General features: G+C 49.1%; 1 protein-coding gene across 3 annotated transcripts in view; it reads right to left on the reverse strand.

The window, feature by feature from the left end:
* The window catches only part of FSTL4 (follistatin like 4), a 417,881-nt gene that overhangs the window by 36,878 nt on the left and 358,584 nt on the right, over nucleotides 1-22,419 (reverse strand). For all 3 annotated transcript variants that reach the window (XM_043912771.1, XM_043912769.1, XM_043912770.1), the window contains exon 8: nucleotides 11,459-11,579. In XM_043912771.1, coding sequence (XP_043768706.1) covers nucleotides 11,459-11,579 — 121 coding nt within the window. The remainder of the gene's footprint in view (nucleotides 1-11,458; nucleotides 11,580-22,419) is intronic.

Consider the following 22,419-nt stretch of genomic DNA (forward strand, 5'->3'; position numbering starts at 1 on the left):
GGGAAAAAAAAGACTGGGACCTACCAAAAAAGATATTTTACATCCAAAGACAAAGAAGAAGCCATAAGGAGATGGTAGAAGGGGAGCTTCTGGGATATAATCAAATCCCATACCTGCCAGGTGGATGACCCACAAACTAGAAAATAATTGTATCACAGAGGTTCTGCTGCGTGAGTGAGAGCTCTGAGCCCAGTCAGGCTTCCCAGCCTGAGGGTCTAGCACTGGGAGGAGGAGCCCCCGGAGCATTTGGCTTTGAAGGCTAGTGGGGATTGAGTGTAGGACTGGGAGAAACAGAGACTCTACTCATGGAGGGTGCACACAAGATTTCACACGCACTAGGACCCAGCACAAAGCAGTGACTCCATAGGAGCCTGGGCCAGACATACCTGCAGGTCTTGGAGGGTCTCATGGGGAGGCACGGGTTGCTATGGCTCTCTGTGGGGGCAAGGATACTGACGGCGGAGGCTCCAGACAATACTGATCAGTGTGAGCTCTCCCGGAGGTCACAATGTTGGCAATGAGACCTGGCCCACCCAACAGCCTGAAGGCTCCACTGCTGGGACAACTCAAGCCAAACAACCAGCAGAGTGGGAACACAGCACCACCCAGCATCAGACAGGCTGCCTAAAGTTGAACTGAGCTTACAGTCACCTCTAAACACATGCCTTGACATGACCCTGCCCACTAGAGAGACAAGACATAGCACCATCCACTACTGGGCAGCACCAGTCCCCCTTACCAGGAAGCCTGCACAAGCCCCTGGGCCAACCTGACCCACCAGAGAGCAGGCATCAGAAGCAAAAAGATCCTGCAACCTGTGGAAAGGAGACTACAAACACAAAAAGGTAAAATGAGACAGCAGAGAAATTTCTTCCAGACAAAAGAACAAGAGAAAAACCAAGAAGAACAGTTCAGTGAAATGCAGATAGGCAATCTACCTGAAAAAGAATTCAGAGTAATGATAGTAAAGATGATCCAAGATCTCAGAAACAGAATGGAGGCACAGACTAAGAAGACACAGGAAACGTTTAACAAAGACCTATAGGAAGTAAAGAACAAACACAAAGAGATGAAAAATACAATAACTGTAAAGAAAAATACACTAGAAGAGATCAATAGCAGAGTAAATGAGGCTGAAAAATGGATAAGTGAGCTGAAAGACAAAATGGTGGAAATCATTGTCATGGAAGAGAGTAAAGAAAAAAGAAAGAAAAGAAATAAGGACAGTCTAAGAGACCTCTGGGACAACATTAAATGCCCTAAGAAAGACACTTGGCACAGCTGATGCCAGAAGAAAAAAAAATTAAATGCACCAACATTCACATTATAGTGGTACCAGAAGGAGAAGAGAGAGAGAGTGAATCTGAGTAAATATTTGAAGAGATAACAGCTGAAAACATCTCTAAGGAGTTGCCATAAGATCCAACAGTCCCACTCCTGGGTGTATATCTGGAGAAAACCATGATTCAAAGGGATACATTCACCCCAAAGTTCACTGCGGTGCTGTGTACAATAGCCAAGACATGGAAGCAACTTAAATGTCTATTGACAGATGAAGAATATATAGTATAATTTATAAGCCATTATAAAGAATGATATAATGTCATTTGCTGCAACATGAATTGACACGGAGATTATCATACTAAGTGAAGTAAGTCAGACAGAGAAAGGTAAATATCATATGATACCACTGATATTTGGAATCTATAAAAATGATATAAATGAACTTATTTGCAAAATAGAAACAGACTCACAGACTTAGAAAATAAACATATGGTTAACAAAGTGGAAAGATTGTGGGGAGGAATAAATTGAGAGTTTGAGATAGGACTCTACACCCTATTATATTTAAAATTGGACCTATTAAACAATGACTTACTGTATAACCCATGGAATTCTGCTCAATATTCTGTAACAACCTAAATGGGAAAAATTTTTGAAAAAGAATAGATACATGTATAACTGAATCACTTTGCTATACACCTGAAACTAACAAACCTAACACTATTAATCAACTATATTCCAATATAAAGTAAAAATAAGATATTGATGGACCTAGAGATCATCATACTAAGAGAAGTAGTCAAAGACAAATGTCATGAGATATCATTTTATGAGGCAAAAATGATACAAATGAACTTATTGGCAAAACAGAAACAGACCCACAGGCTTCAAAAGCAGACTTATATGCTTGCCAGGGGGGGAATGTGAAGGAGAGGAATAAATTAGGAGTTTGGGATTCACACACACATATGGCAACCGACTCCAGTATTCCTGCCTAGAAAGTTCCATGGACAGAGGAGCCTGGTGGGCTACAGTCCATGGAGTTGAAAAGAGTCAGCCACAACTGAGCGACTGAGCACGTAAATAAAATGGGCTTCCCAGGTGGCTCAGACCATAAAGAATCTGCAATGCAGGAGACTTGGGTTTGATCCCTGGGTTGGGAAGATCCCCTGGAGAAGGGAATGGCAACCCACTCCAGTATTCTTGCCTGGAGAATCCCATGGACAGAGGAGCCTGGTGGGCTACAGTCCTTGGGTTCGTAAAAAGCTGGACACGACTGAGTGACTAACACTTTCACTTTTCCAGGTGGCACTAGTTATAAAGAACCTGCCTGTCAATGCAGGAGATAAAAGAAGCAAGGGTTCAATTCCTAGGTGGGGAAAGTCCCCTGGAGGAGGGCATGGCAACCCACTCCAGTATTCTTGCCTGGAGAATCCCATGGACAGAGGAGTCTGGCTGGCTATGGTCCATAGGGTTGCAAAGAGTTGGGCACCACTTAAGTGACTTAGCATGCATACCATACCATATATAAAACAGATAATCAACAGGGACTTACTATATAGGACATGGAACTTAACTGAATATTCTGTAATAACCTATAGGGGGAAAGAATCTGAAAAAGAATGGGTATATGTATATGTATAACTAAATCACTTAGCTGGACACCTGAAACTAACACAACACTGTAAATCAATTATACTTCAAAATAAAAAAAAAATTAAATTAAAAACACACAAAAAAACCAAATACACACATAAAAATATTAGCAAATCAAATCTAGCATGGAATTAAAAGATCACACTGGGACCAAATATAATGTGCTTCAGTGGAAGCACATCAGGAACTCTGTAATTAATCATATCCAAGTCAAAGGCAGTCAAAAAGAAACACCATTTGATAATCTTGCTAGACACTAAAAGGCATTTGGAAAAAAACTCGAAATCCATTTCTTGGGGGAAAAAACCTCAATAAAATAGGAACAGAATAACATTTTCTTCCTACAATGAAGAATATCTCTATAAAATGAAACAATGGCACCATTCTTTTCAGAATGGTGAAACATGAAGTGGGGAGAAAACAAAAGAGGAAAGGAGATAATATCAGACTGCCAACATTTGGTGGATATTATTGTCAACAGAAGGCGAAAAATTGGGAAGGAACAAATATTAAAGAGATGGAGAAAAAAGGTACTTTGTTTGGATATGGTCCAGATAATGAACCAAAAATGAAAGGTTTTAAAAGTGAGTACTGTAAATGGGTCACACCCAAACAGACAAACTTATATACCAGCAGTGATGAGACAGAAAACACAGCAGACTGAAATGAAGGAAATTATAACATCTCCCTGAAGACATTGAAAAAAGACCTGAAAAATTAGAGGGAGATGATCTTGGGTTGGAAGGCTTACTGTTGTTAGGAAACAATATACTCCAAATTATGCCAAACATTTAATCTAATTCCAGTTCAAATCAATTGGTGGGGTCTTGACAAAACAATTCTCAAATTTAGCTAGAAGAAAGAATGTGCAAGAATAGTGGAAGAAATTTTGAAAAACATGTCATGGTATGACATTTTTTCATACCAGGTATCACACAGTATTTCAAGAATTACAATGGCTAATAAGTGGAGGGGGAGAGGAAAAGGGAAAGGCAGAGATAGCAGAGGCGTTGTTGGTGGTGGTGGTGGTGAGGAGGGCTGAGGGAATTCCCATCTTTGAGTTCAGCACCACATTAATGGTCTTGATTGATTTTACAAAGTTCTGTCAACTCAACATTGTGCAGCCAACATTTATTAACTCTTATCCCTTGGAACACATGGAGATCAAACCAGTCAATCCTAAAGGAAATCAACCCTGAACATTCATTGAAAGGACTGATTCTGAAGCTGAAGCTCTAATACTTCGGCCACCTGTTGTGAAGAGCTGACTCACTGGAAAAGATCCTGATGCTGGGCAAGATTGAGGGCAGGAGGAGAAGCGGGTGACAGAGGACAAGATGGTTGGATGGTATCACCGACTCAGTGGACATGAGTTTGAGCAAACTCCAGGAAAGAGAAGGACAGGGAAGCCTGGCATGCTGCAGTCCATGGGGTCACAAAGAATCATACACAATTAAGTGACTGAACAACCACCCCCACGGAGTGTCAGGCATTACACACGGAGAGGTGGAAAAGACTGGCCCAGTCTCTGGCCTCATGAAGCTTTCTGTCAGGAGGAAGGTGAATGACATAATTGCTAGTGTGATGGGCATGACAAGAAGGGGAACGGGGACGGGGTCTGGGAAGACTTATCAGAATAGAGCACTCAGATGCACTCTCTCCACCTCACAAAAGAAACACCAACCTTCCTTCTGCCCTGGTGCCTCCCCCTCTGTTGACAGTAGGTTTGTCCTGTGAGCTGCGGGTTTGTGGACTGCCCTCCTCAGTGAGGTACCCGGTGGCCAGCACCAGCCTTGAAGACAGGCCTTTGCCCCTGCCCTGAGGTCTGATGGGACTCTGTGGACCCATGAAGAGGTCAACTTGAGCATGTACTTGCATCTCCTGGTGGGAGGGTGGGGGTGGGGGTGCTTGTTAAAATAATGCTGGGCTTGCCCCACGGTGTATTGATTCCAGAGGGCTGGGGGACTGGTTTCTACTTGTCAGGTTGTAGGTGAGATGCTGGGTCAGCCCTGATGGGGAAGCTCTCACAGATGGATTGAACTGAAAAAGGTGGCAGCGTTGAACAAAACAAACCCTGACTGAAAGTTGAAGGTGTGGAATCATCCACTCAAAAACAAGGGTCTATTTGCCGGGCAAAGACACCTGGGCCTCCAGTGGCAGGGGATAGAAGACGGCTCACGGGCGCGAGAGGGGCACCCTTGGCTGGACTGGAGGTTTCCAGTTGCTGAAACCATCCTGGGGGCTACAACCACTCCTCCTCAGACCTCCATCTGTCCATCAGCCGGACTAAAGATGGGCCTCAATCCTCAAAGGCTCCTCCTCCCAGTGACCCCGTCCCCAGTCTCATCTCCAACTCAGGACCACCACACTTTTGCTCATGCCCTTGGTTTGGGATCCTGTCAGTCTTCACAAGAGCTGAGGTCTCTGGGGGCATCCCTTATCCCCAAACCTGCTACTGTACCTTCTAGAGCTCATGTTCCACCATCAGCAAAATATCCTCTCTCCTCAAACTCTTCTGTGAGTTCCCTTCATCTTCTCACTCAGATGGAAGCCTGGTGACACTCCTCCTGCAGCCCCTTAAGTGGATGTGGCTCCCTCTTCCCTTTGTCCCCCTCCCCATAGGCTGGGAGGTGGGGCAGACCTTCTCCCTCCCTTCTCCAGAAAAACGCTGGTTTTGAGTTTTCTGTCCCAAGAGCCTCATTCCTAGATTCCGTCCCCTCACATTTCATCCAGGACATTGCTCCAGCACTTTTCTCTCCCTCCTGTATCAGTTCCCCATTTTAACTGGATCTTTCCTATCAGTCCACAAATGCTTTTAATTTCCATCTTGGGGGAAAAACCCCAAACATCTTACCCCTGCTTCTCTCCCCAACTGTGCCTCGTTTTTCTTCTTATAAATACCCTGGAGAGTTGTCTGCACTTGGTGGCTCTCACTTCTCTTCCCCCCAGAGCCAGCTCCAGCAGACCCCCCAACACCATGGAAACGTCTCTGCTCTGGGTCTCAGTGATGCCCACCTCCACTGACCCGATCCAGTGGCCAGTTCCTTGTCCTCACCTTCCCTGACCTACCTCTGGTTGAATTCAGCATAGCCGATCACTCCGTCCCAGATACCATACTCCTGTTTTTCTATCTCTGTGGCTTTTTCTGTGCCTTCCTGGCTGCTCTTTCTCACCCTGCACCACTCCCGCCAAGGCTCTCAGAGCCATCGTGCTCGCTTGCTGGGCATTCTCTATCTGTCCTCCTTCAGCATCAACCTTGGTAGACTTTAAACACCACCCACCCTGTGAGGCATATGGCATTTATTCCTCCAGTCAAAACCTCTCCCTTCATCTCCGGACTTAGATACCACACGGGCTACATGACACCTTGTCTTTATCATGTCACCACCAGCTCCTGATCTTCCTTCCCCAAGCCTGCTCCTTCACCCTCTTCTCCGCTCAGCGAATGGCCACTCCTCCTCCTTAAAGATCCTTTGGAGGCATCTTTGACTTTCCCACCCCACGGACACAATGTCATCTTTTCAGTAAGGCCTTGACCTGCTATCCTACCTAAAGTTTCCAGCTTTTATTGGCGTCTCCTTATCCCCTCCTGTTTAAAACATTCCCCCCTTAGTATCTTCCACCCTTTGACTTGCTCCACAAGGATGGGGATTTTGGTATCGTAGGGTGGCCTGTGAATGGAAGGCAGACTCCAGGGCACCATCAAGAAGCCCATTTTGCCCTGCCCTGACCTTGGCAGAGTTGAAAACTGGTACTAGGATGTTAGAGGGAAAAAATAAAACCATCCCATCATTTGGGTGGGAGCCTGGTCACTGCTTACTGGACCCAGCTGTGTTCCTCAAGTGCGATGGGGCATTGCTAAGACTGAGGTGGTGTGGACCAGGTCTGAGTGAGCACTGTAGCCAGAGCCATGGATCCAGCCTCCTGCCAGGAGAGCGAGGGCCTGAGGAGAACCCTGAGCAGGGAGGCATCCAAGACCTTGGTACCTGAGGTCCCCGTTTGGGTAGGTTCCCATCAGAGAAAAGTCCTGCATTTTCTTTGTGAGAGACTACCCTCTCCAGGGTAGGTCTGGGTAGAGATGCAGCTCTCTGCCAGGAGCAAGGCAAAGCCCAATTGCTTTCCTTTGGCCCTGATCTCCTCTCTTCCTTTGTGTTAATTCACACACCAAAATCATTTGAAATTAATGTTGTCCTGGGTAAACACATTCATTTCCTTTTAAATTTGCAAAACCTTCCCGTGAAAACATTTGAATACATAACGCAACGGCACATTTTCTTTGGGAAACATCGATCATTTCCAAGGTGAAAGGCAGCATAAATATGTCTTAAGTAAGAGGCACATTCACAAAAGTATCAAGCTGCAGTAATCAACAGATTCGGGAGATTACTATTGTGTTTTGGGAATGAATCGTTACTTGTCTGAACTGTGGGGAGGTCGAAGGTGTTTTTAATTTAATGGATTAATCATTTATGTCTGAAGTTTTTCCTCCTTCTTATGGAAGCAATGCAGGAGGTTTGGATGAAGTTATAAATCATGTCAGTGTTTGGGTCTCATCTCTGGGAGGCCTGGTCCATGGGGAAGTTATACTAATAATTTGAGAAAGAAAGGAAATAGTTGCCTAGAAGTGTTCCCTTTAGCAAACCAGGTCAAGGCAGAGCTCTGGATGGAGAAGTCCCAGAAGGCGCCCAGAAGCTCAGCCTGTGTGTGCGGTCCTGCCCCTGCCACCAGGGAATGGAGCAGCTCCAGGGAGAAGTCTATATTTTATTCCTGGCCTGGCAACTTCCTCTGGATCTTGATCTTCCCATCTGTATAATGGGTTGCAAGCTCTGTGAGTTCAGACCATCTGTGTGCACCAACTACGGTTAAAATAAGGTTTGAGACAAAACAAAATCTCCCCCGTATCTGTCCCATCCTGGACTTTGAATTACATCTTTCCACGTATTTCCCAAGCATTTGACACACATCCTACCTCATCAGGCCTATAAGGCAGGAGGTATATTGTTATTCCCATTTTACAGGTGAGTTTACCCACCTAAGATGTATGTCAAGGAAGTACCAGCACTAGGACTTGAACTCAGGCCTCTCTGGCTCAGAGTTCATGTCTTGACCTTATGACAGAGGTGTCTCCAGTTTGGGTCTGCACTGTGCCTTGGGTGGAACAGCCTCACCCAGTTCCTATTCGTCTGAGTGGTTTTTCATGAATGATTTCTCTGTCTCTTGGGCCTACCAGCTACATACTTGGCATGCCTGCTGGTCACCTGGAGAATTCTGAGCCTTCTGAAAGGCAGGGGGCTGGCCAGGGCCTCCCCTCCCCACTTCATCATCCTCCCCTTCCTGTCCTCACTCTGACCAAGGAGAAGCTAGCAGGAGGAACTGACATAGAACATCACTCCCTTTATGTCCCAGGCACTGCCTCGGCTCAAATAAGCCACAGGCCCTCTTCAGGCCAAGAGGAGACCAAACCTCACCACCTGCAGCACAGTTGGGTAACCACACCTAATTCTACCCAGGTTACTAGGGGACATCTTTTATGCTTTTGACTCATGCTAGGGATGAATGACAAAAACCTACAGATGAACCTGTTACTGCTCTCTCACAACTTCCTAACAAGATGACCCAGCAAGGTAGCGTTCCTTTTGTACTGAGCACAGACAGTGCCTTCTCTCCTTCCCAGTCCTTCTGCCTGGAAGCCCCCAAGCCCACTGCCTCTGTGAGCTTTCCCCAGCAGCCCAGCCCTCCTGACCCTGGGACCCTGAGCAGCATCAGTGTCTGCACAGTGGTCTGCTGAGCCCACCTAGAGCTGGATGACCAAGCTGTGCAGGTCACCAACGTCAGTCCTGCTGAGGGCAGCGGCTGCCCTTACATCTGTGCTGTAAGTCCTTCATTGGATGCCTGCTGCTTCTGACCTGAGCTCAGCAACTGGGGCAGGGGTAGGCCAGGCAGGTTTCCTGTTCCCTGTCTGCGCCACCCCCCGCCCCCGCAGTGTGCCCCCATAGCAGATCAGCACCAACCTGCCGACTGACCACACCTGGATTCTCCACCAGCCACAATGCAATGTTCCAGAGTGAAGAGGCGGAAAAGGCATCAGGAGTCCAGGCTTTGGTGTCAAGATCTATTTTGCAGTTACTAATTGTAGGGCTGAGGGTCCTGGGCAAGTAATTTAATCTCTCTGTAGTTTCCAACCCCTAGTTTCCTCATCTGTGAAACAGAGAAGGTGCCCAGTAGGTATTTGGGAAGCGTTCCTACTGTAATTGTGCCTTTCATGCCATTCTACTTTTAACAGCATCTTCCCATCTTCCCACACAGATAGGATGGTTTACCCTCTCAGTCAACACAGCGAGCTTCACTTCTGGAATACACTTCTGGAAAATCTCGTGTCTCGTCCCTGGTCAACCAGCAATGGACTCGTCCTTGGGAGGCAATACTGGGTCTACCTTAGCGCTGTCTCCAATGAGGAGCTGCTTAACTGACCCAAATGCCACCCCAAGTGCTAGTGGCCAGCCCAGCCCAGGGACGTCAAGGGCTCCTGGAGTGAGGCCCACTGGGACAGCCTAGCCTGACCACCATGGAGCCAAACAGTGAGCCATGGAATGAGATAGAAAGCCTACTGCAAAATACAGAGGTCTTGGGACTACCCTGGTGGCCCAGTGGTTAAGAATCCACATTGCAACGCAGGGGACACGGGTGTGATCTCTGCTCGAGGAACTAAGATCCCACATGCCTCAGAACAACTAAGCCTACAGGCCACAGCTCCTGAGCCTGTGCACCACAACTAGAGAGTCTGCGCCACAACGAAAGATCCCGTATGATGCAATGAGGATCCTGACTGTGCAACTAAGACCTGATGCACCAGATAAATAAATAAATAACCAATAAAACTATTAAAAAAAAACCCCATAGAGGTCCCAGTGTGCTGCCTCTGACTCTAGGACTTCAGCTTAAAAAGAAGCCTTAAATCTCTCAGCAATCAGAAAATGGATTGTGAGTGGCCTCTCTCTGGATCTCAGCAGGGAGGTTTTGCTGTTTCAACTTCCCAAGGCCCCAAGTAGTCCCTTTAGCAAGAGGCTGGTGGGTGGGTACGGAAGCTTGAACAAAATTCTCCAGCTGCACAGTCCATTCTCCACCCGAGGGGTCACAGGAAGCAGCCTAGTCTCTGCTTTAAGGCCAGTAGCACATGGTGTCCATGAGCCTGGGCCCTGCTCCCGGATTCGGCACCGGGAGGGAGGAAGTGGTTCAGCCCCCATCATGAGCTCTGTCTCAGAATTCGGGGGAATATGAGGCAGAAGGATCCCCCTGCAATTTGTGTGGGCCTGCAATTTGTGTATTGAAAGTATTTAAGACCACAGCATCTCCTGCAGAAGCCTGAGGTAAGGACAGGTTCTCACTCGTGAGTTACTCTGGCTCCTGGGCAGGTGGATTTCCCCACCCAGGCCCCTCTCCCCACAGATCTGTTCTGGAGGAAATGAAGGGGACCAGGCTCAAGCCTTCTCCTTGTGCCCTCAGTTCTTATGGGGCGGGGGCAAGATGTGAAGGGTTGGATGGAGGATCTGGGAATTCTTGATTTCCCATTTTCAGCTAGTCTGAGGACCAGAGGGAGCAGTGCCAAGTCACGTGGAGCTGTGAAATCACGCATTCACCAACACGGTACGATGCTGGGTACCACTTGCCAGCTATAGATGGCAGCGCCCTCTTCACACTGCAGAGCATACAATCTGCCCCTGGAGTGACCCAGACACTGACTACCGGCTGCACACACAAATTGAACTCTGAATGCCAGCCTGGATGGCTCATCCAAGGGATGTTAAAACTAGGAACCTGTGTGTTATTTCTGATGAAATCCAGAAACTTCACTGTACATCTGGAGTCAAGCCAACAGGCACAGCCACAAAACCCCAGAGGATTAAGTATGCCCCAGCTCAAGGGAAATACTAATAAAATATGATTTAGGCAGTATGAATATAAAAATCCCTAAAACATCCTATAGGACAAATGCAGAGGCAAGCTGGGCTTACTCTGTTGTCCTTAAATGGCCTGTCACCCAGGATCCCAGAGGCAAGTGATACTGAACCTTATGATGCAATTATCCTCAACACTGTGTACACTTTATCCCAGACACCGGCTGCCACCAAGGATCTGGGGCTGACTTGGAGCTTTCACATTATTCTCTGGTGCATGGACACCCTGCTCAGGCTTGCTCGGTGCCAGCAGTGGGGCCCAGCTGGGCATGGCTGGACATGTCAAATTTCCCTGGGGTGCTGGCCCACCTAAATGACTCACCCCCTCCCACCTGGACTCACTTCATCAGAGGAGGCTTCAGGGAAGAGCCGGACTGGGAAGTGAGTTAGCAGACTCTGCCCCTGCCCACCGCCCCAGTCCCCCTTTACATAGGGGAGCAACGGGACACTTTGGGGTCAGGTATTTCTTCAAGAAGACAGAATGCAAGAGAGAAGGAGGGTTATTCTGAGCAGCCTTTGGGGAACACTTTGGGGCGACAACATGCATGGAGCCATTTACTAACCATTCACCTGCAGGACGTGGGTCTGGAACAGCTGCTTGTGGCCGGAGGCATGGCAGGTGTAATTGCCCATGTGGATGGTGGTCACCTTGGTGATGTAGAGGGAGTCGTCCTCTCCGAAGTCCTGCTTGGGCAAGGAAGACAAGATTGGCTTCTCTGTTGAGTGGGCTGGGAAGGACAGCCAGATCTTGGGTTTTGCCAGAAAACGGAAACCCTGTAGGTGCGAGGAGGTCCTTTCTGCCTGGCCCCTTGCTCAGCCAGAGCTTCCTGGGCAGCAGGACCACCGCATCACCACCGTGCTGCTTGCCCAGACCCTGTACGTCATTTTACGACCTGATTCACCTTCTCTGGGAGGCCCGCTGAATGCCTTCCCCAGCACCCTCCATCTCCATTTCTACAGCTGGCCTCACCTGCCCCCCTGTTAATCCTGCTGCTGCTTGGCTAGTTTCTTGGACTCTTGTCCACCTGTTGAGATGCTCTGGAGGGTGGCCTCCTTTGCAAACTTTTTCTTAAAAGACTGGATAGCAAATATTTTGGCTTTGTGGGCCATAGGGCTCTGTCAACTACTCAACTCTGCCTTGAGGCATGAAAATAGACATACTGATACCTAAATTCATGAGTATCACTATGCTTCAATGAAATTTTAATAAAAAATGGGCTGGGCTGCATTTGGCTCACAGGGCATGGTTTGCTTATCACTGGTTTAGATCTTACCTTCCTCCCCAAATAATTTCAGGCAGCTTGCAGAGATCTGGGTAACCCCAGAGAAGGAAAACAGAATTCTGAGGAAAATGAAGGCAAACAAAAACAAGGGCAGGATGTACAAGAGAGCAGGTGGGACCAATGCCAGACGTTCCATGAGAGATGGCTCAGTGATAAGCCTTGTCCCTGTGACATCTGCAGCCTCATTGTGGGGTCCGATTTGGCCAGCACGTGGGGAGGGATGGGCAGGAGGGAGTTTCGGGCTGATCAAAGTCACCTGCTAAGCGCAGGGCATGAAGCACTCCCCCAGTGGCTTTCCAGCCAGCTGCCTCTTCTGCAGAGCCCTGCACAATGCTGGCCCCATCCAGGCACTAGCTGCAGACAGGCTGAGGATGGAATTACCTGGAGTTTCAGGGAGTTTGGTTTTAGCTACCAAACATGTCTGAGGTGCGGTACTCAGAGCTTATTGGGCAGAACAGGTTCTGACTCCCGTAAGAAACGGGGCTGGCAGCACTAGCTGTAAGGAGTGATGGGGGAAGCCCGGTGCTGCACTCAGGAGACTCAGGTTTTAGCTTGAACTCTGTCACTGACCAATGTCCCCTCATCCCTCTGGGCACTGGTTTCCCCTGCATGGAAGTTGTGGAAAATTCCTATGCCCTGTCTGCTGATGGGAAGCATGACAGACATCCGGCTGCTCCTTTTCTTCTTCTTATTTTTGAAAAACTTATTTATTTTTAAGTGAAGGATAATTGCTTTACAATACTGTGTTGGTTTCTGCCATATGTCAACATGAATCAGCCACAGGTATACATTTGTCTACTTTTCTTACTAAGAGAAGATGCAAAACTCCTCTTGACCCCTTGGAGACACCACCAAACCATCCTTCCTGTTATTTCTCTTGTCCTTCCTGAGCTCTCTTCTCCCATGGAAGCAATTTGGTGGCAGGAGGGACAAAGGTCACTAGTCAGTGTGGCAAGGGCCCAGCCACAACCATGAGTCCTTTAAGGATGCTTTCTGGCTAGTTAACCTAATGAGGGGTGTAGGCCCAAGTGAGGTCTGGGTTAAGGCAGAGGCTGGAAGGTGGAAAGTGGATGCATGCAGCCTGCTCTTGGTATCAAGGAAAATGACACTCAGAAGTGCTCCCACTGGGGTAAAACATTGGAGAAGGTTGCAGAAACCCTTAAGAGTTTTCTCTGAAACATTGCTCTGCTTTAAAAAGCCCCATTCCGATTACCCGGTGGAAGCTTCAATAATAGAAATAAAACACCAGATAGCTGATTTGTCCTGTGTCATAACAGAGTCATAAAGGGTTCATACCTGAGTCGCTTATGAAAAGTTAATAGTCACTTCTGGGGATGACATATTTCTAATCTGAGCTGTTTCCCACGTTAAAACCTAAGTCTGAAGGAAAATACATTTTGCTTGGAGTCTCAGAGTTTGGAAAGGCATCTTGAGAGAGGGCTGGGGAGCTGGGTGTGGCCACTACCTTGGGAACCCCTCTGTGCCTCACTTGGCTGGTTCCCAGACAGACTACAGACTCCAACCCAAAGGGCGACACCAGATCCATTTGCTCTCGGAGTTTGGGGCTGGGGGTCCCCTGGCATTTCCCTCTGGGCTGCCTTCCTGAGCCTTCATATCCACAGCCCTTCCTTATAGGGGGGCCCTTGTAGCCAGTCTCGGGTTCTGGCACCCTCTGCTCGTACTGCCACCTCCATCCATGGGATGGTGTGGTCACGGGGGCTGAGAAGAGCCCCCGGGTTGAGGTGCCCAAGGTCCACTGCAGGGTGGTGCTAGGCAACAACACCAGCTCAGCATCCACGAGCTAACCGTGCGCTGGGAATCTTGACACACATCGTCCGGTTTAAACCTCAGAAAAAAGCCCTGAAAACCATAAAGCAAAACAGAAGCCAGTCCCCACAGGATGAGGAAGTAGAGCCCTCCTGCACAATATGTTCAGAGTCTGACCTTCTCCACCACCTCCACTGCTACTCCAGAGGCTCGATGCAGTGACCTCCACCTCTGCGCTCTGCACCTGCCCCCCGCATCACAGCCCAGCGACGCCCCTTGTCTTACTCCCATTCAGCGTACTGTTTGCCACCTGTCTCCCTGACTAGCACGTGAGTGCCCTAGGGGAGGGCAGGGACACTGGTGTCCAGTGCTCACTGCTGTGTCCCCAGTGCCTGGCGTCGGGCTGACACAGGGTGGCCCTCAGTGGATACTTGTTGAGCAGACTGTACAAGCGGCTGAGCTGGGCTCTCTGCAGGGGCTTTCCTGATTTTGGTTCTTTGGGTTGGACAATGGACATGTCTAGGATGTGTCCTGCTTTCCCATGCCCCCAGATGTCGCCAATCACACACGGGTCCAAATCAAGTGGCTGGTAGGGAGGCAGAGAGCCAATCTCAGGTCTCGTCCCCACTTCCCCACCCTGCCTCCTTCTCCACACTGCATTCTCAGACCTGGGCACGCTGGGAGGGCTCCGCACACGGCAGCAGGCAGAGTCCATGTAACCCCAGACGAGGCTCATGGCTTCTGTGAGCCTGTAACAGAGTTGCTTGGAGGAGGAAATGGCAACCCACTCCAGTGTTCTTGCCTGGAGAATCCCGTGGACAAAGGAGCCTGGTGGGCTGCTGTCCATACGGTTGCACAGAGTTGGACACGACTGAAGCGACTTAGCATGCATGCATGCATTGGAGAAGGAACAGACAATCCACTCCAGTGTTCTTGCCTGGAGAATCCCAGGGACGGAGGAGCCTGGTAGGCTCCCGTCTATGGGGTCGCACAGAGTTGGACATGACTGAAGTGACTTGGCAGCAGCAGCAGCAACAGATTTGCTTAGCCTCTGGTTTTTCCTCAATGTTCCTGGGAGCAGAGGTGTGATCCCTCAGGTGTGGAGGGTGTGGGGCTGCTGGATGGGTGATGCTCTACTTGGAACACCTAACTCATTACCAGCCTGTGACTCAGGCTCCGGGGAAAATGTGATTCTGTACTCAAAAAAAAAAAAAGTCTCTGGGCTGAAACAATAGGCATCATATAATTATAGAAAAAAAGTGTATATTGTTTTCTGGGACACGAATACTGGCTACAGAAATCAAATTTCCCTCATTGGATGTAAAGAAATTACTTTAAAAATTGATTTATAAGAAGTTACATAAAACTAACGCTGCAATCCTTTCTCTCCTGAAGGTTCTCTGAGATGTGTCTGAACACTGCTATCAGTGCTTGATTGCATCTCTGTAATTGTCTTTTTATGGATGGCATTTTTTTTCTTTTGCTCTGATGCATAGAAATGTATTAGCAAAATCAAGGTTCCTTCCAGAAATAAACAGATGCTAGATTAGACCATTCTTTGTATTGATGCACATCTGTCTTTGGAAAAGAGATGATTTTACTTAAAGAAATGGTTTTTGCCTTTTTAAGAAGCTATTTTCTAGGTCTCTGCCCTTAATAAAGCAAGCAATTAAACAAGACTTAAGTATTAAACAATATTTAAGCAGAGGCAAGATGGGAGATGTTGTCACAGTGATACATGTGAGTCAGGTCGAAGTCATATGAAGATGAGGCATCAGTGCTGACTATTTAGTGACTAAATGTTAAACACAAGGACTCCAGAATGATTTCAGAGGTGAGGTTAATGGTATTGTCAATGCTGGGCTTCCCTTGTGGCTCGGCTGGTAAAGAATCCGCCTGCAATGCAGGAGACCTGGGTTTGATCCCTGGGATGGGAAGATCCCCTGGAGAAGGAAACAGCTACCCACTTCAGTATTCTAGCCTGGAGAATTCCATGGACTATACATGGAGTTGCAAAGAGTCGAACACCACTGAGTGACCTTCAGTTTTCACTGTCAATGCTACAAGTTAAAACTCCATTTAGAGACATTTATTCCAAGCTTTTCTAACTCTGCCCTTCTCAGGAGCTTCCTTGGCTCTCTTTGGAGAGGATGGAGAAGGTAGAGGGTCTTTCCCTCCCGGCTGATTTGACTCTCCCCCTGAATCTCATGAACCCTAGCATCCCACCTATACAAATGGACCCAAACACTGCAGCGCCTTGGTGATGGCGGGTCCTCAGAGATGTCTGCACTGCACGTGCCCCCTGCATACAGCACTACCTAACAGGTGGGCAGAACACCTAAACCACCCCTCTAGCCAGACCCCTGGACACATCCCTCCCTCACCCCACATAAGGAATTAGCTTGCTCCCCTTGGAAGCAAGCAAGCAAGGGAAACTGTTGTTTATTTTTGCTCCCCTCTGCTGCAGCAGGGTCCCCAATAAAGCCTTGCCTAAATTTCTTTTCTGGCCTCTAGTCAATTTCTGTTGACTGAAGGAAGGCCAAGAACCCTGGTTGGTAACAAACTGAAGTTTCAGACTGTCTAGAACCTGCTGCCTTCATCCGGGAAGCCTGCAACCCTCCCCCGGGGACACTTGTATCATGAGTCCCCAAGCCAAGAGGGCCTTCCCTGCTCCTCTAACCTGAATCACACTGTCAGCCAAGACCGCTGATTGGCACTCCTACTGTTTATGAAACATTCCGGAGAGGATTTGATTAAATTTCCTTCCATGGCTCATTTCAGGGACCAACAAGGCTTGCAATCAGGAATTTTCTCCTATTATGGTGTTTAAAACTTGAATACACTGCTGGAAGGGGTATAAACTGGGTGCAACTTATTTTTTGTAGGGAGATTTGGCAATATCCATCAAAACAGAAAATGTGTCCACCCTTGATGGAGTTACTCCACTTCTAAGAACTTAAACACCTACTTACAGAAATGTGCAAAGAGGTATGTACAAAGATGCTCACTGCAGTGTTGTTTGCAGATGGTAAAGCCTAAAAGCAGCCTGAATGTGAGCTCCCTGGCCTGGGACTTGGAGCTCTGCATTTAGGGTCTAGAAGCTGGATCAGAACCTTCCTGAGGAACCTGGTACCTTTGAGATGGGGCCAGAAGTGATCACAAAGCACAGGTACAATGGGGAAAGAGGGGTGACCCTGAAGAGGCCACTGAGAAAGCTAAGGCTAGATGAGGTACCTGGAAGGCAGAGTCCCCCATGAGCTCTAGAAGCTGTTGTACCATGGGCCAACTCTCTAGGAGAGTTTTGGCCAATCCTCCTAGTGGTTTGAGTTCATCCAAAACTCAAAAGAACCGAGTGTGCATCCGTAACCAGGATTTATTTGACAGGAGCTGGAGAGAACTGGCCAAAGCCTTTGAATGCTTCAAGTAGAGTGTTTTCCAAGATCTTAAAACAAAATGTACCCAAGCGTTTAATGAGATTATTTTAATGCAGAACCTACAACCACCGTCTAGCATGTTGCAAACAGCTCTCCATGCTAATCAAACGCCTCTCATCTTTTTACAATGGATTCATGACTGGTTCATATAAAGACAATAAAAATTAAATGAGTCATGAGCTCCTAAATCATTCTCTTTTGGTCTTTTTAATAACTCACTTCCAAAGAAGAGCTGGCTGAGAGCGTATGCTTCATTAGAGTTATTTGTTCATGGTTTTACACCATTTAGGCATGGGAAAAAAGTGAACCTTTTAACACATCCTTCAAACACTGCCACAAATACTTTCTTCTAATGGGTTTTGTTTTTCTGCTTTTATCACTGTACTCTGCCTGTCGACATTTGAAAGCCCCAAATAGGGAGATTTGGTGAAAGAAAAAAACCAACAAAAAAGAGTGGCTCTTTCAAGTCATTTGCAATATACTGGGGTTTGTTATGAGCTTTTCTTTTTTTTTTTTTAAAAAAAGAAGAATACAATAGAAAAATGTTTCCTCTCCCTGAGAATATCTTCGCCAAACAACTCCACGTGCTGGTCTAAGAGCTTTCTGCCTTCTCTTTGCGGCAGAGGCCAGCAGCTAATGAGACCCGGAGCACCAGACACGTGGCTGCACCCAGAGTGGACACGCCCACTGGGGCTCAGGTACTGCGGCCATTACTGCTAGAGCAGAAGGTAGGTCCAGCTGCCCCAGAGCGAGACCCTGGCAATGCTGGGTGCTGGGTGCTGTTGTCCTAAGGGCAAGGAACCCATGAAGCTCTAACTGGGGTGTGCAGGTTGGCTGCAGGCACTGGTAAGTTCCTGAAACCCCTGAGTGACAGAATTTCACTTGCCTCATAGGGGTGTGATGAGGATTAAATGAGATGATGCTTCTGAATGGACTGTCTCAGAGACCAGCCCCCCAGACACAGCAGCGTCTTGGTACCAATGGTAGAAATACCTGTATTAATACTAGCAAGGATTTGGGGATCAGCTGATTTCTGGGACTTTGGGGATGTCTTCTCCCTGCTTCTGCTCCCCTCATGGGCAGCCCCTGTCCTTGGGGACATAAGGGACAGTGAGGAAGACAGTTATGTGGCGAGGGTAGGGGACATTGTTGGAGCAGGGGGTGCAGACTGGGTTTGGGGATGGTCCTTTCACTTCCTGAGTAGCCGCTGTGTGGTCTGGGTAGGGCACTGAGGCTGGGATGGGCCCTGCTTCTGCCGACAGTGGGACAGCCTCCCCTCACCCCCAAGAACACCCAGAGTGTAGGCCTGGCTGTACGAGGAGTGTATGGATCTGCTGCTGAGATGGGCCCCACCCCGGACTGAAGCCTGGGAAGATGGAGGCTCTGCTGTCCGGGTGAAAAAGGGAGCTTCCTGGCTCCCGTGCAGGACTCACATCCCCCGGGGCCCTGTCTCCCACGTGATTTCCTTATCACAGCACTGCATGACCCCAGGGCCCAGAGAGCCCTCAAAGGGGACCCGGTTCGTCCCCTTCCTGCTTCGGTACCTGTGGTGAGGGCATCTCACTGCCTCCTAAGGCAGAGTCCTTCCCTAGCATAAGCTCCCCCCACAGGCTGTGGTTGTGGCCCCCTGGGATGATGGGGTGCCCTTCTCCATGTGACCCTGTGCTGTCCGAGCAGAGCAGGCCAGAGGCCGGGCGGGCTGACCACAGGTCCACGGGGTGGGGGTGGGAGTGCTGAGAGGTGCAGGGTCAACCTGGCACACCAGCGTAGGTGCCCTCCTGGCCAGCAGCCTGGCCCGAGACCAGGGCACCTTCTGAGCTGGAGCCATGGCCCTGGGTCCTTGAGGGTTGAGGCAGAGGGCGCAGAGCCAGGTCTGAAGCTGCTAGACCCACAGCTGCTCCTATAGAGATCCCAGCAGTTGGCTGGGACATAAACAAATTACAGGCCGCCCTTTGTGAACTCCAGAGATTGTGCACAAGTAGAAACCATCATGCAAACAGGAGGAGGTATCACAATCCAGAGACCCACTGCCGGGAGCGGGGCAGAATTCCCACCCCAGCTGGGGGGCACCTGTCTGGGGGGTCTTTGCCCTCCTGGTACCCAGTGCTGCCCTCTGCTCGGGGGGTTTGTTTTTCCAGGTCCGGCTGAGTCAGGGCCCCTCATGGTCCGGGCTGCAGTGAGATTGAGGTGTCTTGCTGGGGGGAGGGCTCAGGCATCCTTAAGGGGGAACACCAGGTCCCTAGGACCGGCTACACTGTGCTGCATTGCTCCCTCAAAGCCAGGCAGAGTGTCTTTGCTCTATGCTCTGGCACTGGGCTTGTCGCTCAGTAAGTGAATCCAGAGGAGGGCTCCTCACGTGTGCTGTCTGGACAACTGTGGACACACTGGCGACTCCTGACTGCTCCTGACAGCGACATCACTCACTGGGGAATCTGAGGGGCTCCTCCTTGTGCGGCTCCGGGCTAAACGGGTACATTTACTTTCTGAGCAAATATTATTCTGATGCTTGGGGCCTCCTTGATGTTGGCAAGTCAGAAAAGTTTAATTACATGTGTCATTAGCATGGCATTCTGTAATAGCTCTGTGACCGAATTCATTAACGGAATTCTTAACAGATAAGACAAGACAAATTAATATTTTGTTGCCCATGAAAGCTTCTCATTAAGAGAGTAGTGAAAAAGTGATTAATATTTTGTTGCCAATCAAGATGTCTCATACAAATGACAAAGAAAGGAGGCCCACACCTCTGTGCGCTCTCTAATCTCCCCGCCTTGGGTTTTGTAAGCTGATCAGCTTTCCCTGTCATTGCAACGTTTCGGAGCCAGTCGCTCATTACAAGGCCTGTGATCGTGTTGTGTTTCATCTCTGACTATGGCAGGAGGGGGTAGGTGCTGAGATGCCACAGGCTGGGGGGCTCTACGAACCTACCGATCCCTGATCTTTGCTCTACCAGGGTAGCCCCCTGGACTGCTCTCCCCTGACCCGTCTTGCTTCAGGGATGCGCTGTGTATCCTGATGGCCCAGCCCTGATCCAGCCTAATTTCCTCCTACGGCTACTCCCCTCACCGTCCAGAGCAGGGCTGTGCTTAATGAACCCCTGCTGTGTGCCAGTCACTGGGTGGGGTGCCCCCGGCCAACACGCTCAGCCTGAAAATGCCCTCTCAAGGAGGACAACCTCATCTCCACTGCCCCAGAGCATCTCTGCAGACTCAGAGCAGGTGTATGGCTCACCCAGGGCGGCCCTGGACCCACTGGAGGTGCTGGTCAGTGTCTGCCCCCAGATGAATCAAGGCTGACCTGAATCAAGGTGACGACAGGCAGCAGGGACCACCCCAGAGTCACATCTGCCTGACGGGGGCCTCACCAGACCACGCTGACAGCTGGTTGGGGACTCAGGCTGCAAGGGGTTGAGAGTGCTGTCTGGTGGGAGAAGTAGTAATAATAGAAATAATGAAAATAAGAGCATAATAGCATGGACATCATGTGCTAAGAACTCCATGTGTCTTTTAATCCTCATTACTGCCCTATGAGGCAGGATCTATTATTCATCGCCTTTCCACAGAAGAGGAAACTGAGGCTTAGAGAAGTCAAATGTCATTTCCAAGGTTGCTAAGCCAGTAAGTGGTAGAGCTGAGACTTAAACCCAGGTCCCTTTGACCCTGGAGCCTGTGCCCCTCATGAGTAAGGCTGTGCTGTCTCTCTCCTCTCTTGAAGGCAGGTGTACATGTGTGTGTTTGTATATGTGTCTGTGTGTGTACGTGTGTTGTGTGTGTGTTTGCACGTATCGGGCCAGGACCCCTGTGGGGCTAGCACTGCCCTGCGCCCTCCCTTGGGGGTTTCTCAGAACCACGGGGCCCTGCTTGCTCGCGGGCTGCTCACTTGCCCAGAGGAGCGAGTGTTTCCTGGGAGGTAACGAGAGGCCATTAATCTCCAGTTGCACCACAATTACCCAAATTGCTAACCTCTCTGTGAAAAGTAGAAATGCAATTGAGTTGGTGCTGGAGGCATGTTCGAGGGAGGGGAAAGACACTCAAAGTAATTTAATTAACTGATGGCAAGTGCATTAAAAGGAGCTCTGCCTCTGCCTTTATTTCTAATGTCTTTAAATAGAGCATTGAGCAATGCACACGGACGTTCAGACACAGGCGGGCCTGACCTAGTTCTGAATTAATCACCACTGGCCAATCGTGGTTAAAAGCTGACAACCCACCTTGAGAGGTTCGCACGCACAAACGTGCACCCCAGCAACACACATAACATGCACATGCACATATACATACACACCCTAGTCTTTACAAGCAGGACACTGCCTTCCCTTGCTAAGATCTCAGACAAGCCCTGGGCATCGTAGGCTCAGAGGAAGAACTCTGCCCACTGAGCACCTGACCAGCAAGCAGTCAGGCTTGTGCTGGCACTGACATTCAGAGGTGGGTGGATACTGTCCGCGCTCACTATAGAGGGGAAACTGCAAGGAAACCATCTTGCCTGGTGTGATAAAGGTGAGGGAAGGGCACTTCTGCCCAGCCCTGCCCAGGGCTGGACTCCACAGTGACCCCCCTCTTTCCACCTGCTTCCCCAACCATCTTCAGTGTGCATCCAAAGGGACCCAGAGAGTAGCAGAGTCCTAGCTTTGTGATTTGTTACCCTCTCTTTCCACAAAGCAGTCTCAGAGCTGGATGAAATCTTTAAGGTCATGGGGTTTAGCTGCCTTCTTGTGGCTGGCAGCACTGTTTACCATGACCCTGAGCTTGTATGCCTCTAGGGATGGGGAGCTCACTATCTGATGTGATGGGTCACTCCAGTGCAGGGCAGGGCTGATGGCTGGAGTGGTGCTCCATCCAAGCAGCCCCGACTGGTCTCTTTTCGGGGTGCACCCTGGCCCTTTGTGCTAGTTCAACTCATGGGGTCACACAGCCCAGGCCAGCTCCCTCTGCCACAGCACCTTGACCCCCACCTTATAGCCGCTAGCGTGAACTGACCACTGACTCCACAGGTCTTCCTTCTTGGGGCCAAGTGGCCCATTCTGGGTTGGCCTGTCCT

Source organism: Cervus elaphus, chromosome 9 (assembly GCF_910594005.1).
Source record: "Cervus elaphus chromosome 9, mCerEla1.1, whole genome shotgun sequence".
In the NCBI taxonomy this organism is placed as follows: domain Eukaryota; kingdom Metazoa; phylum Chordata; class Mammalia; order Artiodactyla; family Cervidae; genus Cervus; species Cervus elaphus.